Source organism: Rhodnius prolixus, unplaced genomic scaffold (assembly GCF_049639745.1).
Source record: "Rhodnius prolixus isolate KJV_2025 unplaced genomic scaffold, Rpr scaffold_15, whole genome shotgun sequence".
Taxonomy (NCBI): Eukaryota; Metazoa; Arthropoda; class Insecta; order Hemiptera; family Reduviidae; genus Rhodnius; species Rhodnius prolixus.
Genome location: NW_027411605.1, coordinates 3,139,561 through 3,156,263, shown reverse-complemented (window position 1 = coordinate 3,156,263; position 16,703 = coordinate 3,139,561). Strand labels below are relative to the sequence as shown.

Sequence of the window (16,703 nt, the reverse complement as noted above, 5' to 3'; positions counted from 1 at the left end):
GTTACTTGTACTTCTTAAACAATGTATTATTAAAACTTTTACCTGATGCCGTGTTCCCATTGAAACGTTTTACTATTTAATTAATTGGAAACGAACTATGGAAGTATCATACCAGTAGCAATATATCTTCAGTTTGGTGCAATTTCCTCGTCAGGCAGTTTATTTTTGTTGTACTTTAACAATTGAGGTAGAACACGTGGGTTGCATAAACTAGTTGTTTCTTATGGAATTAGATAGTATACAGCAACCGATTGGCACAAGTAATAAGGGTTAAATTATTTATTATTAGTAATTATCACAGGGAAATGTATGGTTGAATTTGCTAATCAGATAATAATAGAAAACATGCATGGTAATACCTTTGAATTCTTGATCAACTAAATCAGGCAGCTTTTTCGTTTACCTGAGACCAATAAAAGTTAAGTCAATTATCTAATATGATCATATAAAGTGTAAAATAAACACACAAAACTATTTCATCCACAATTTATTACAAATATAGATAATAATAAAAATTTAGGTACTTATTGTGTTGTAAATTGAAATGAATTAACTAACAAAAACGTTTATGATTAATTCTAAGTACAATCACGTTTCTGAAGCTTATACAAGATTTAATTTTTCAATTAATTAAATAGAAGCCAAAGTTAAGAAGAATACGTAAAAGAAAGAAAATTATTATCAATATTCTCTATAATGTGAAACTGAAGGAGAGTACAATAATCGTTGGTATGAAATGAAAATCTTGAAGACAACTGTACCTAATTCAAAGGAAAAAAAATTAAAAATAGATTGTTATAAAGAAATCTCTTTGTCCAAATACTAAATATAAATTTCCCTCATAACTCGGCTTCACCAAGATCTTGTATTTCAACTTCAACTTCCTCTTTTGTAAACATATGAAACAAACGATCTTTCGTCACTGTAGCTATTTCCACATTATCAGCTTTTAATGTTTCTTCCATTACTTGTTTTAAAATTAACAGCACAGTTTTTATTGCTTCTTTTAATGTCATAGACTTATTGTAATGTTCTTGTAAACTTTGCTGGGCACCTTCACTTCCGGCTCCAATAGCTTTTGCATCAAAATGAAGAAATGTACCCGACGGATCCATATGATAAAGTTGAGGCCCACTTTCATCGTAGCCAGCGAACATGATCGCTACACCATAGGGACGACTCATAGCAACATGATCATAATCTGTGTCACCAAATCTGATGGCTAGATTTGAAGATGCCTGTGCCACAGATTCCACACTCATTTTTTCATCATACAGGAAAAAGTACTGAGCACATTCAAGTCTGGCGTAATCCACGAGAGTTCTACTATCTGCCATCAAACCACTCACCGCACAACCAATGTGGTGATCAACCTCTAAAATTTTCTCAATAGTGCTAGTCACCATGGCAGAAGATTTGATCCTTTTCTCAACGGCCAATACAACTCCTTCCTTTGTTTTTATACCAATTGCGGTTGAACCTAATTTGATAGCTTCAATAGCATATTCAACTTGGAATAATCTACCTTCTGGTGAAAAGGTGTTAACACCTCTGTCGTATTCGGATCTTGTAAGAAACATAATGAAAAAACAAAGAAGTAAATTATTTCCACGAAATGAACGGAACTTGTTCTCTTTAACTAATTGCTAGACACCGCGTACACAGAAAAATGCACACTCACAAAAGGTTATACTAACAATCTATAAGGTAATATGTTATAACCTAGTCTATGCTGATATTCATTAAAGTCATCATTAATGTTTTCATTTATTTGAGATTATAATCAATTTAAAAATATTTTAAAAAAATATGACATTTTAATAATAATTAGCCAATTACAAATATATATTAAACAAATTTTATGGTTAATAATATGAAAGGTTATGTATGCCTACTGAGAAGGTTCACATTCACATTGCAGTTGGGATTGGGTGTCACCTGACGGCGTTGAAGTTAGATGAGAATTCGAAATTTTTTATTAATCCTTTTTGGTTTCTTTGTTTTATATTCTTATGACTTCTTGGTTACGCACATAGCCACAGTATTAACTATGCAGTATAACTTGTGAATACAAGATGAAAACTTATAGTCGTGTTAGTAAAGCACAACTTGAATCAAATCATTTACCCAAAGAGTTTATTAATTCTTGTCGACTGTGTCTAACCAATGTACAAGATAATTTATTCGTTGATATATTTAGTTTTGATAAAAAATTGACTAAAAAGAAAATCAAATTTTGTACAGGATTGGACGTAAGTCTGCTATTACATTACTTTTGCTATTATTATTATTTACCTTATTAGTAATAGAAACAACTTTTTTTAGTTTTCAGATGACGATGGTTTACCTTCAAAAATATGTGAAAAATGCTATACATGTGTCACAAATTTTTATCTATTCAAAAATCTATGCATCTCCAATGATTTAAAACTTCAAAAATATAGTAAGGTTCCTAGGATAATCCAACCAGAACTGAGTATTCAAACTGTAAGTTGTTAATATTAATCAAAAAGAGACTATTGGTCAGATGTATCAAAAATGAATTTGTTCTTTTTTTCAGGTTGAAGATTCTTCAATCAACATTCCAACAAACTTACATATAGATCAGAATATTATTTCTTTGGTCGAAGAAAAGTATAATACAGTTGATTTTCTATTGGAAGAAGAGAACGTCCATCCTGATGCGCCTAATGAAGTGATGTTTCAGATTAAGAAAGATTACATTGGTTCGGAAATGGTATGTCTTTTTAACTAAAAAGTTGAACTTAAGGTCTAATCTTTAATTTTGTAATAGGATATAGGCCATTATGAGGTATCTCCTGTTTAATAACCTACTATTTTTACAAATTTCAGTTTTATATGATAAACATTAAAACTTGCGCACGTATATATATTTAGTCAGTTTTTTTAACGTCGTTTGGTACCTCTAACATTAAATCCAAAGACCTCCAGAAAATGAATTTTTGGATAGAACCACGTTGTTCATCATTAGAGAATGAATGTTGCTAAGAAGGAAAGATTTAGGATATGATATGAGGGGAGATGTTTTAGAACTACTATACGAGAATGATTAAGTTTACATGGTCCAAGGAACAAACGATCAAAACAATGATCCTGTTACGAATTCCCTTCTCTAACAAATAAGAGCAAACGTGAAACACTTGAATTGGGAACGAAATTAGGTAATAATTTGTTTTCAAAAGTAGCCTTGTGTAAGGACTGTTATCTGCGTTGTAGAATTCAATAAATGATTTGGTTTTGCATTTGTATTTCTTACTTTTAAACCATATCAAAATAATGGAAGTTGCGATGACCCGGTTTTTCGTACAAAAAGCTACAATTTCAAGTTCACAGTGTTCTGAGGATCTGATCTTCTTTTAAATTGGAGCATAGGTTTGCTGCATTTAGTGTACTGCACAGTAACCTCTAATAGTTGGCTAATAGTCCAATTGTTTGTAAATACTTTGTGTAAAAACTTATTGTACATAGTCTTCTATTTTTTCCATTATAGCCAGTATCCGTGTACTTAAGGCAAACAGTTACGTGCAAACTGAAAACGTCAGTAAAAATGTGAATTGGACTTCACATTCCTTCTCCCATATCCCTAGCTGTATTCTCTTTCAAATTTCTAGAAGTATCCTCTTTAGTTCTTTTATCTCCTGTTGAGAAGATATAATGTAATAGTCTGCATTCAACCAGATTCGCAAGAATTCTTATTCCTTGCAGCATACCAAGTTTTTAAAACATTCCAAGCAAAAATTAGCCGCTTTCGAAAGTAAAAACCCTATCCTAGGTTTTAGTCAATCCTCAAATTCAGAAACTGCTTATATATGTCTTTCTTCATTTACTATCTCTCTCTGTTTGCAGGAAAAATATTCAGAAATCTTGGAAGAGATCCCTACTGGTAAAAGTATGGAAAATTCTACTGAACCACCACATCTACCAGTGCAACAACGTCTTCTAGAAGCTCAGCCAAGATATTTTACTTGTAAAGAATGCTCCCAGAGTTTTTCACGCACTGACAGATTGATAAGCCATGAAAAGCAAGCCCACAACATTCATAGATTATATTGCAGCCATTGTTCCAAATCGTTTCTCAGTAAGAGTTTAATTGAACGTCACATGCGCACCCACACTGGCAGTAAGCCTTTTCGTTGTACAGTCTGCTCTAAGAGTTTTTCACAGAAGGTAAGTGTACTTTTTCTTTCTAGATTTCTCAGTTTATATATTTTTTTAATTATATTGTATTTTCATATTCCTATATATTTTACAGGAATCATTGAATCGCCATTTCACTCGGCTTCATTGCGAAAAGAAATATGAATGTGATAAATGTCCAAAAGTTTTTACAAGTCGTGAAGGTCTCAAATCACACTTCTTCACTCATCACACTGTACGTACTAATGAAGATTTTTACCGGTGAGTAAAGCACCCATTTCCCAGAGAACTGGGTAAAGTTTTTGTTGTGCCATTAGACACATTCCCTGCATAATAAGGCTTGTACTTATGCCTTATCATATGTCCCATTTTGAAGGTACGGTCCCTGGACTGTGTATCATGAAAAGTCTACACTCCTATTTTTACATTTTTTTCATTTATATCATTCACCTATAAAAATTCATTCTTAATTCATCCGTCTTTATTCAGGAATCCTTTACCTTCATCTTTAATAAATAAAACTACGATTTCCTTATTTAAAACTGAATTATACAATTATTTAATGCAACTATGCAAAGGTGGCGCAAATTAATGTTCTATTTATCATTATTTATTGTAATAATTAATAACCCAATAATTATTATTGTTAGAAGTAAATATTTATAAAGTTTTTTGTTTAATTCATCGTATTTGTAAATTTCTTTCATTTATTTTTATTTTATTTATTTATTTATTTATTGTCCTTAAAAGATATTGTTTCAGAACAAAATAATAATTTATTTTTTCATTTTTCTCTCTGTCTGTGTATGAGTGTTCTCTCTCTAAGAGAGTGTATCCACGGTAAATCTAAAACGAAAAACGAAAAATTTGGGTAGATTCATTCTAAAATAATTAAGTATTAAATTATGATTTGAACATTTTCAATTTGAAGAAAATGTATGAATTTAAAAATTGAGAATTATAGCGAGAAATCACGTGAATGTTCACATTACATATATTTTTACATGCTTTATCCTAAACGTCTACAAAAATTACAAAATCTTATCAGCTTTTTTTTTTTGTTTTTTGTTTTTTTTTTGTTTGATTTTTCAAGGTACAAATGCAAATATTGCACAAAGTCATTTTGCCACTCTTCCGGTCTGTCTCGCCATCTGCTGACGCATACAGGTGTTTTATTCACCTGCAAGATTTGCCAGAAAGGATTCTCCGATGGATCATGCCTCAGAAGACATTCGCTTATGGTCCATCGCGAAGGCCATCATCATTCATTCGTAATCAAACAGATACCTGTTACAAACAATTCCAAAACTATGAACAGTGTTAATCATAGTAAAGCTGTACGCCAAGATCAGAATATATTACCTTGTGGGTAAGCTTTTATTTGCTTTTTTTCTCACTTTCTGATGATTATTTTATATGTATTTCACTATTTCTCTTTGCTCTTGCAATATTAAGATATTTTCTGAAATTCTTCATTCTTCTTTTGGGAATTCTTACAAAAATGTTTAATAATATTAGACATAAATTAACAAATATATAAATGTATTCAAAGAAACAAATATTTCCTCTTGTTTATGAAATATTTGACGAATTTAATTCGATTATTCTACAGCTTTAAATGTACTCAATTTGTATTAAAACTTCAAAACTTTATTATATCAATTAGGGATAGTTAAAGAAATATTGTGATTCGATACCGTAATATACATATGCTTTTTTTCACATTTTCTCTATAAGTAAGATGATTGGAAATTTGATCTTATTCCTATATGGATGATTAAATATTGTATAGACCAGGATTGTCCAAAAGTTGTGTGAGAAAACATAGTTGAAGTTGAATGCTCTTGATAGACAAAACTGATTACAAACCTCTGATAATGGATGAGAGTCTGAAAGCGATACAATAAGCATGCGTCTTACGACGGATAGAATCAACGGTATTACCATTGTCGTAACAATAATTTTTCTCGTATTTTTTTTTTTGCGTTTTCTTATTACATACTGCTATTCCCAAAAATTAAAAAACTTGTGAATTTAGAAGAAATTTTAAAATGTATTTCGGTAATTTGACAAAACCAAGCCTGAACAATTTAGTTTTAGCAATTTAGGCAGCATAATTAAAACAGTTTTAAAATTCAGAATTCATGCATGAATCCGTATTTGCTCTGAATATCCTAAGTGTAAGTTGTAATATCAATTTGAAGCCTCACTAAGTGTTGTTACTGTACATTGCGTCCTGTTAATAATAATTACTTAAACAGCTAAAGATAAAAAAATCCCTAAACTTGTAAGATTTTAGACTTTAATATATTTAAAACCAAGTTTGCTTTATTTGATTGAATAAATTTGCGGAACCTTAAGATAGAAAATGCATTTGCAGGTAAACAATCTCTTCTGTCACCCTTATTAGGAATACTATTTTAACTTAATGTAATAACGTGTAATTCTAGTATTATAAATTACAAGTTTTGGCAGAAATTACTTTGGGTAAAAAAGCAAAGCTTTGTGGCGTTTATCAACTTAATATTAAACTAAAACAAAAGGATTGATTGATTGCTATTAAGCTTAAAAGAGAGGAGACCTATATTTTCTGTGACTAGAAATGATCTTGTGACTACCAAATACCAAAAGTAATCTTTGGAAGCAAAACTGTTTTCACCTCTTAGTATTTGTAATAAATTCACCATTTTATATTTATTTTTTAATCAACGTCAGTGGGTGGATGTCTTACCATTGAGTATAGGCTGCTTTTGGCGATATTCTTTAACACTAAACCTACCGACATTTATGCATAACTATTCCTACCATGACCGGTCAAATGACCGCACTTTAAAATCACTTAAATTTCTTATTTTAGAATGAAGATAATAATTAGTTAACAATGAAAAAGCATAGTTTCTTTTGTTTAAAAATAAATCTCGTAGATTTTACTCTTTTTTTGCATCATTTTTTTATAATTACAGGCTTCTCAATTGCAAATTTCCCGCATACTTACTTTTTACATTTTAGACAGCATTTTTTAGACTTATTGCCTTTGCAGTATCTTATTTGGCTATTTTCCGACCATTTGTTCTTGTACTAGTATTTGTCATGCTTTTGCAATGGTAACACAAATTTTGCTTTGAAATTTCACTTCCGGTAGTTTTTGATACAAAATCCATGCATTTATCCCGGGGCTAAGTCTAGGATATTGAAAACTATTTGTTGAGGCCATCTCCGAAATTTTCTACGGTTATATTTCTTCCACGAGCTGTATTCATTTCTGCTAATTTCAGAGCGACAAACTCCCCAAGCGGAACTGAAGGTTTCTCTGCTTTCACGTTTTTCCAAAAATGGAAAGCCTTTTATTGCATCAAACGCTAGCCAAGATTTGATACCAAATTTATCCGGTTTATTTGGCATGTACCGAGTAAATCTGCATCTTGACTTTGTTGGGAACAAACGTCCTAGGAAGAGATAAATGCTCTTGGTTAGAACAGTTTTGATTGTTCTCAACGAATTTGTTCCAAAATTTAGAAATCAAAGCAAATTTATCGGTTTGTAAACGATTATTTCTTTGATCCACTCGAATAAACCTCGAAAATTTCCGTCTATACATTTCTGCTCACAATGTTTGAGAAGAATGCTCGTCCCTATTTTTGTTCCAGTGAAAAGGGCAAAATCGTACATTTTTCGCCTCATATGCACCACATGCAAACAATAATCCGATAAATGCATTATCAAATTGAGTTTTTGAGAGAATTCTGTTACAAAAATAAATAAATAAATAAAATAAAATATTAAATAATAAGTAAATAAAATGAAAATATTCAGCCGGTCAAATGACCTGTCGCGGTAGTTAAGAGGGACGGACTACAAATTTTTCTCAAAAATCAAATATTAGGAAAAGAAGTGAATATTATAAAAACAATTGTATACATATTTAGGAAAAGTGAAGTTTAATGGCGGTATGATGACGCTGTAATTAGAAAATTTAAATCAAATTTAAAAAAACAGTCAATTGACCAGTCGTGGTAGGTTTAGTGTTTAATCGTTTTGCCGCGTTAAAGCGTAACCAACTCGGCGCCACCCTGAGGCGATCTACTTCATCTCCATATTTTGAAAATGGGCCTTGGAGCGCCAGAGATTGCCAGGACTAGGCTGTTAGCTGGTTGAAAGGGAAGTTCAAAATTAAAATACTCACTATAGATTGCTGAGGGAATTCGACGCCTTGTTGAGCGGGTTTACTCGAATAAAACCAAAGTGCGTCATCTTATTTTATATTTTTATAAACCAAAGTAGAGAGTGCTTATTATATGGAACAGAGTAAAATGGAGTTAGGAACGAAGCATATTTTCCGGGCTTCTAACACCCACTCTAGAAAATATTTTTAAACAGATCTAACAGCTTATGGGGAAAACAGGTATTTATCTCACTAAACCTAGAGGCGAAATTTATGATGTTATTGTAATCTTTTTTAAAAAAATAGAGACGCAAAATCACCCGAATTTCTACATACATTTATTAAATCAACTTTATTTATTTTTTTGTGCATCGATTCATAACTGAAAATATTAGTTTCTAATAAAAAAAAACGTTTAATAGCAGTTGAGAAACGTAGTGAAGCACGGTTGGGGATTAAGAAAAAAAATAACAAGACTTTTTGTTACACCTTCGTATTTTCATGACAAAACCTCCAGATATAGTTAATAAAAGTATTTCGTGGCCTCATGTTACAGTCACTAGAAAAACCATCAAAATAAAGTATACAGCTAAATTTCTTCTATTTCATAATTCCATGATTAAAGAGCACACTACTGCATTATTCTTCAGAAATTAATGTTCTGTTTGATAGATGGAATTAACAATTGTTGACAATATAAATATTTTTTAAAAATAATAATAACTGTCAATTATTTTAATGATAATAAATTTAAATGGCCAAATAACATTTACTTGGGATAAGATGTAAGAAGTAAGTTGGATGAATTGAGTTTATTTTTTTTTTAATTTGATCTCATTTTTAAAGAAATTTATATTAATATAGTATATATTTATTATATTTCTTCTTTTGTAATTTTATAAGTTTACTAAATTGTTAACAAGATTTTTCATGATAAATAAATATTTTACAAATTATGGTTTTGTTTATTTTTTTTTTAAATGTTAATTCAACGTGGCTCCAAAGCAGTTAAAAGGACACATCACAGCATTATTTCGTTCCAAGTCCATCAACCATCAAAAGATCTTTATGGTTTACTAAGGGAAGTTAATAACGGACTGATAAACGTACGATATTGTAAGTTTGAGTTCGTGAGATTCCAGTAATTCATTTTTTTTCTAGTGTATTAAAAGATTTTAAAAGGAATAAGGGAACAATTTCAGAAAATGTTTGAAACATCTATTCTCTGACAAGGAATTTTTCTTTAAATTTAGTATTTGGTAACATAATTCTCATTAATACTATACAGGTAGGGAAGGGATTAGCTATGCGGTAAACGTATTAGATTCCCACGCGGGGAGGTCCCGGGTTCGAATCCAGCTGCTGACCCTTAGATTTTCTCTTCCTAGGAGCTTCTTACAGCTCACTGGCCGGTGATGCGACAGTGTTGTCTGTAACGGAGGCCGCCGGCAGTGCACTGAAAAAAAGCTCCGGACGCCAATAACCTTAGATGTTGAACGCGTCTTAAATCATTTTTTTTTTTTTTAAATACTATACAGGTGATTAAGATCGTATATTATTTTGAAACAGCACCCTGCCCTCCTCTCACAAAACTTAATTTTCAGAGAAAATGTTTAACAAGAAAAAAAAGGTAAGAGAAACCTCTCAGGTAAACCAAGTTTAGGACCAAAATTGGAGTAAAAAAAAAAATACAAGTATTTTATTTTTAAATTTGAGACTTTACTTATTAAATGATTATTTCTTTAGATATATATACATAAAAGCAATTATTCTGTTAAATGTTGTCGTCTTTTACAATTTTTTTGTACAATTTATAGGCATTATATAATAGATTTTTGGATATTTTTGTCTTTTTATTTTTGTTACGAGCACCGCAAGTTACATAATTCTCTCTGTACATAACACATTAATTATTGCTTTCCAAATATAACTATTAATACAAAAAAATAAATAAAGTAAACATGGAAAATCGTATGTATCAGCTTTATTCCAAAATATTAATTAATTAATGTATTTATTAAACATTTATTAACAGAAAAAATAAACTGACTGCAACTAAAACAGTAATACATATTCATTTTTTGGTTTTTACAGCCTCCTGTTTCTTTTTCTTTCTTAAATTGAAAATTTATTTTACTTTTCAATTTCTCTTTCTGCACAATTATCTGAATTTTCTGTTTCATTTTAATGGAAAAAAGAAATCCCTGATAATTTTAAAATAAGAATGGCGTGGCTAAGTCAATGATAAGTTAAATATAGATATATTTTAATTTTTTTTTAATGTTGATGCTTTGCCTCAATTACATTGAAAACTTGTTTAAAAAAAAAAAAACAATGTAAATCATATGAAATGTCTTCTTTTGATTGGTTTTAGAACTGATATTTAAAAGACATTACAGTATAACTCTCCATCCTTTAAGGACTATAGTTTCTTTTAAAAAACAGGCGTGAATATAAAAATTTGTTTAAAAAAAAAGTTTTTTCTTTTGTTTTTCTCTAACTATTGGTGTTAGTTAATTTTAAGATCTGTTCGCAAACTTGTTTATAACACCAGGCATCTCCTTTCAATCGTTTTCTTTTTATACCAACCAATAGTTCATTTCGTGATGCCAACTTCACCATACATACTTCTAATTCAAAAGATAGTTTACAATTCTCTCCTTCTCCTCTACGTTCAACGATTTTGCCTCTTAAAGTGAACCTGAAAACAAATTGAAAAAAATATACAGAAGGGGATAAAATTGTAACGAGAAATTTATATGAAGATTTGGCATATCATTCAATCATGAAATCTCTTCAGTAACATATATGTAGTTTCTGGAAGAACACATACCCTTTAATTTTACAAATAATTCCTTTTTGTTGTAAAGCTGTATTCAATTGAGAGATAACATCCTGTGGGTTAGTGAAACTAGTCGTAGAAACATTGCAAAGGTTCTGGGCAAAAAAAGTAGAAAATAAATAAACTTTCATTACATTCAAACTAACAAATATTCATTAAAAATAATAATAATCAATAGCTTTTCAACACTTACCTTATCCAAAAGTACGGTCGGCAATTTTTCTGCTTTGTCAATACCTGGAGTTCTCTTTCTTGGCGTCAATACGTTCCTTACTTGATTAATCTTTTTCTCAATACTGCAGAGAAGTTTATTACTGGAAGACGATACTACAGGCGGTGGAGTCGATGGTAAACTGAAACAAAAGGAATATTACACAAAAGAGGAAAATACGAATTTTCAGGGAAATCTGTTTCAGATTTTTAAAGGTGTTAAAGTTTATTCATGTTAATTCATAACTTCATAAAATCACCTAAAACAGGATTTATTTTTCACTGCAACTAATAAAAATGCATATAAGCTAAGAAATAATCTGTTCTGTTGTGACTTACTCATTGTTTAACTGAGAAATTATCACTTTTTTCTGGCCAGGCGTTACTTTAGTTGGAACTGAAACATAGGTTATTAGTGAAATTAGTGCATGAAGTGGCAGGAATCGGGGAACCCGCACATTAGTTTAACACTCCCTGGTGTCTAAACACTCCTTTCTTCCCAAGGGGCGAGCTTATATACTGCTCCATGTAGTAACTATTTTCTAAAAAAATTAAATGACCTGCAGCAATCAGAAAAAACTGGTTACTCAAAGGGGCACCTAGTGCGTTGGAGGCTACGTATTCATATCAATCCTTGGCTATTCATCCCTCAGCTTGGAACGCATAACAACAGGGATTCGGCTAGGATTTGTTTTTTTGAGAATCTAAATAGATTACCCACATGAACTATCTCTGCAGAACCTATGTACAATTCCGTGAGTGATAGTTAAGCGTCGTAGGACTGGGATATACACAAGATCTCTTAAGAAGTGGCTAATTCATGCAAGAACAAGAGTGGAAGAAAATCCCTACCATCCAATGAGAGCCCATTCATAAATCTTAACCACCAGTAATTGTAACTAAGATCCTAGCTATATACATTTATATGTATTCAATTATAAGCTTAGTTTTGTGCTTGATTTGTAAATTTACACATACATACGTATAATAATTGAATCAAGACAATATGTTTACACGAAGTTATTTCATTTTACTTTTATTCTTTACTCCTCTTACTCCTATGAGAAGAAAGTATTGTAGCGAACAGATTAAGGGAACTTAAAGAACTGAGGCGAGTTTTGGCTTCACTCTAAAGTGTCACTTTAATGAAATTCAGGATTTATTACCTACTAATGAATAATTAGATACCCGAAATTCCAAATAAATAAGAAGTAAATTAGTTGAATGAAAGTGCCACTTCAAATTTTTTATTATTACTATTTTAAATGTTTTAAAGTGAACTGGTAAAATATAAAAGTATAAAATTTAACTATTAAGAAAATTGCATTACGTAAGTAGCTGTAACAGAAAACAGTCGAAAAGCCTCAAATAATTCCAGTTTTAATTTTAATTCCAGGTTAAAATAAATTGAGCCAATCGTCTAGAGTTCTTTTAACCCAAAGAAATAACAAATTACTTCATAATAAAAATAATACTAACTTGGTGAAATCAGATCTTCAGAGCCAGTGGCATGCGTTCTTTTTCTAGATTTAGGAGGAGTGCTCCAATTTTCTTTATTCTTAACGTTTAACTTCTCTAAAAATAAATTAGGGACAAATTTAAAAATGTTATATATTCATTAGTGTAATCAATTATTTATAATAATAAGGTGGTTCACCTATAGATCCGCAATCATTATTATTGATAGTTGTAACCAGTTTAGAGTAGGAATGCCGGCGTTCTTGTACTGGAGTTCCTCTTTGCATTAATACAGGTATGTAGGATCTCTAATTGGACATTGTTGACCATTTTATTTTTTTCATACTTATCTTACATAAAATATAATGTTTCATAAATTCTAAACTAACCTTTTGACGGAATCTATTGCAGAAATTTGTATTCATAGTGAGTGGAAGTTCTAAACGATGTTTTTCTAATAATAGCTGATAGGTAGCCGTGTCATAATCGTACATCCAGCGGCTCACTCTTGTCCATTCATCTTCTATTGAAGTACCATGGAAGCTGGCCATAACTTCCAACACTTCCTCATTTCTTTCACGATACTGGTTTTTCAAAAAGTAATTAAGGTGAGAGGAAAAAAAAGATCATAATGAAACTTTGGTTAAAAGGGACAAAAGTGAAAAAAATATTACTAGATTTAGACCTTTGATAAACTCTCAACTGTGGATTTTTTTCTTATATAAATTCACAATTGATTATTATCATTTTAAGTACTAAATTCCAAGACGGAGTCTTCTCAAATATGAAGTGGTATCCTAAACAATCATGGTGCAACCCCTGAAACTTTCACAGTTCCAAACACGGTTTCTATAGTAGAAACAAATGATAACTTCATTACAAGATATGCAGAACCTGCAAAGGGATTGTGATTATGCAACTAATCTGAATTTAGCGAACACGAGGCAAATTTTACACCCTCCTACGCAAAAATTACTAAAGGCCTATTCGTCGGCCAATTTTAAGATGCGATCGCAGGAAAATTAAGCACTTTTCTTTTCTAAACATTTCTTTATTGTCCTAACAAAGTCGTCGTATTTCATTCCGTCAGAACACACATCTACTGTAAACAAGCCTTAAAGAGTGTATACGACAAAACATTAAGAACTTTTGTTACCTCCCAAGAGACTTCCAAATCTGGGGGAGCAAGGCACTTAGAATATAAGATTATAAACTATTTTAAGTTCTTTTTCAATTACTTGGTGTAATGTTTTAAATGAAACAGGTTCATAGTAACCCATTGTCATCCAAGGATGGGACAACAGTTTATTAACTGTTATTCTCCTTCTAGGATCCACTTGTAACATTTCTTTTATGACCTGCCTACTCTCTTTTGACAGCCATGGGGGTTCTTCGTACTTTCCAGTCTGTGAATGCAAGTTTAAATCGATTCTTAAATTATTTATATTTTTTCAAGATTAAATTAAAAAAAAAATTATGAGAAAAATTACCAAAATTTTTTTATAAAGACCTTCGATACTATCACAATCAAATGGTAGAAATCCACAGAGTATAGCGAACAACAGGACACCTAAACTCCAGACATCAACTTCTGAGCCTAGATATTTTTCACCCTTAATTAATTCTGGTGCAGCGTAAGTTGGAGATCCGCAGGAAGTTTGTAAATGTGAAAGCATACCACCTTTAGGTTTAGCACACAGGCCAAAATCTATTAATTTTAAATTTAATTCTTTATCCAATAGAATATTTTCCTATAATTTAAGAAATGTATTCTCAATTAATATTGTAGATTTATTCAGCTTATTAAATTTATTCATGAAGGGAAAATAGCAATATCTTACAGGTTTCAAGTCCCGATGAACATATCCTTTACTGTGTAAGTAAGCAACCGCAGAAACTATTTGCCGGAAGAATGTTCTAGCCTCAGATTCTGTTAATCTACTCTTTTCAACTGTAACAGTATGTTAAGTTAAAGTAAGCTAATTTTGGTTTCCCACAAAGTTACAGCTGATTTTTCAGCTCAAAATTATAACACATCATGTTTTAGCAAGCTTTCTTCTTTGTGGTTTTCCAAGAAGAAGTGCTGGGTTTCACGCGTTAACTACAGTAAAAGAAGTTTTGTGAAAGAAATAAGACATTTAAACTCTTCATGAGGACCTTAGTGGCCATGTCCAGTGCAAATTGAGAACTTTTCAAATGAGGGCAGTCATTTTAGTTAATCTTCCCAAAACTACATGTTACTGTGTATGGACCAGAAACTTGGGGCTATCCAGACACTAATGGAAAACAGGCCACTCTTCAACCTAAGAAAAGTCTTTCGCTAAGTTTGTGCTAGCTATGAATATAAAAGAGAGACACATATGAAAAGTTTGATATCATCTTATAATAGAACCAAATATAAAAATCTTCACGAAATTCGGTCCAAAAAGAGTGATGGGATACGTTTCTAGAATGAATGAATATGCTTTGTCTAAAAAATGAGAATGAGGCGGAATAGCTGTCCAGTCACAATTTTTAAATTTAATGATTCTCAATCTTTTATTAGTAAGGTTTGGTAGCTGTTACATCAATAATTTGAAATTTACATAGAATCTCCAATAACGTTGTAAGCTATATAATAAGAATGAAAGAACAAATGCTATTTAATCATCAATAAATAATATTTAAATACAACAGATACATACCAATATGATCGAATAATTCTCCTCCCAAACAATATTCCATTATCATGAAAAAATTAGATGGTGTTTCAATAACTTGATAAAGTTTACAAATATGATGATGTGATATATTTTTCAATGCTTCTAATTCCATTTTAACTCTTGGATAATCATCCTAGAAAAAACAGTTACTCATGAACATCATCACTACTAAGGGCTAACTAACTAACATTTGGAAAATACAATACAAAACTTACCCCAAGCATATTTTTATCCATAATTTTAATAGCAACTTTCTCTCCGGTCAATAAATGGGTACCTAATTTAACTTTGGCAAATCCACCGGTACCTATGGTTTTGTCCACATCATAAAGTGATTTTAAAGCACCGTAACGCACCATTTTTTGGTTTCTTAAAATTTTTGATATTTCAAGAAGAATATAGCACTATGTACAAGCATTAGTTACGGATCGAAGCGATTCTCTACAGAGATATAGTTCTACCATTAATTTTATTATTCTAAATCTTCACTAATTCATCAACTTAAAACAAATGTACACCAATAAATAAATTTACAACTCACACGTATTGTACTAAACAAATAAAACGAATGCAAAACCGTTAAGATTTAGAACAAAACCTATTAGTCGTTAATTTACTAACTCATTTAACCAACCTCATTCAAGGAAAATTTAAAAGATGAGCCAATAAACAGGTCTGATGTGTTGTTGTTGAAGCCCGCCAGATTCCGTCTTATTCAAACGTCTTTTAACAATTAATTTTATCAAATTAATTCTAAAATAATTTTAGTCATATTATTGTTTAAGTTTTACAAGTATATACCTATTTTGTAAAATTTAAACAAGTATATGACTAAAATTATTTTAGCAATTAAATTTATCAAAATAATTCTAAAATAATTTTAGTCATACAATTGTTTTAATTTTACTAAGCCAAATGTACTTCCATCTCATAGAAGTTTTAAGGACTGTAAAAAAAACATGATCCAGATGGCCGTCTTGGAAGGCTTTACTACTAAACTTGGTTGACACCAAATCTGTGTTCTGTGTAGTGATGGGCAGAACGAGTCCGCGTTTGGAGTCGTTGGATTTGAATCAGTTCCAGGGTTGGAATCGATTCCAACAACTCGTTCACTGATTCCAGTCTGTACTTACCCTATGCATTTGTACAAATGTCACGCATTGTAATTAAA

At 30.9% G+C, this 16,703-nt stretch overlaps 3 protein-coding genes across 6 annotated transcripts; 1 reads left to right on the top strand and 2 right to left on the bottom strand.

Moving 5' to 3' along the window:
* Positions 1–472: 472 nt before the first annotated feature.
* Prosalpha5 (proteasome alpha5 subunit) lies at positions 473–1,716 on the bottom strand. The gene has a single exon (XM_074129801.1). The coding sequence runs from the start codon at positions 1,578–1,580 to the stop codon at positions 840–842; it is 741 nt and encodes a 246-aa protein (XP_073985902.1). The 5' UTR covers positions 1,581–1,716; the 3' UTR covers positions 473–839.
* Positions 1,717–1,912: 196 nt separating this feature from the next.
* Positions 1,913–5,531, top strand: LOC141455004 (uncharacterized). 2 transcript variants are annotated; one of them, XM_074129799.1, is made up of 6 exons: positions 1,913–2,252; positions 2,326–2,487; positions 2,561–2,737; positions 3,868–4,188; positions 4,274–4,419; positions 5,252–5,531. In XM_074129799.1, exons 1-6 carry the CDS (start codon positions 2,076–2,078, stop codon positions 5,529–5,531), a joined length of 1,263 nt encoding a protein of 420 aa, XP_073985900.1. In that variant the 5' UTR covers positions 1,913–2,075. The 2 variants fall into 2 exon arrangements, with proteins under 2 accessions (XP_073985900.1, XP_073985901.1); XM_074129800.1 differs by having other exon boundaries at positions 4,274–4,393; positions 5,252–5,523.
* A 5,146-nt stretch (positions 5,532–10,677) lies between these two features.
* LOC141455003 (maternal embryonic leucine zipper kinase-like) lies at positions 10,678–16,307 on the bottom strand. 3 transcript variants are annotated; one of them, XM_074129798.1, is made up of 13 exons: positions 16,167–16,307; positions 15,748–15,973; positions 15,515–15,665; positions 14,672–14,781; positions 14,321–14,581; positions 14,069–14,236; positions 13,220–13,414; positions 13,030–13,138; positions 12,852–12,947; positions 11,712–11,769; positions 11,356–11,515; positions 11,154–11,257; positions 10,678–11,021 (listed from the first exon to the last, which is right to left on the bottom strand). In XM_074129798.1, exons 2-13 carry the CDS (start codon positions 15,889–15,891, stop codon positions 10,817–10,819), a joined length of 1,761 nt encoding a protein of 586 aa, XP_073985899.1. In that variant the 5' UTR covers positions 15,892–15,973; positions 16,167–16,307; the 3' UTR covers positions 10,678–10,816. The 3 variants fall into 3 exon arrangements, with proteins under 3 accessions (XP_073985899.1, XP_073985898.1, XP_073985897.1); XM_074129797.1 differs by having other exon boundaries at positions 16,074–16,206; XM_074129796.1 differs by lacking the exon at positions 16,167–16,307 and having other exon boundaries at positions 15,748–16,094.
* Between the last annotated feature and the right edge of the window lie 396 nt (positions 16,308–16,703).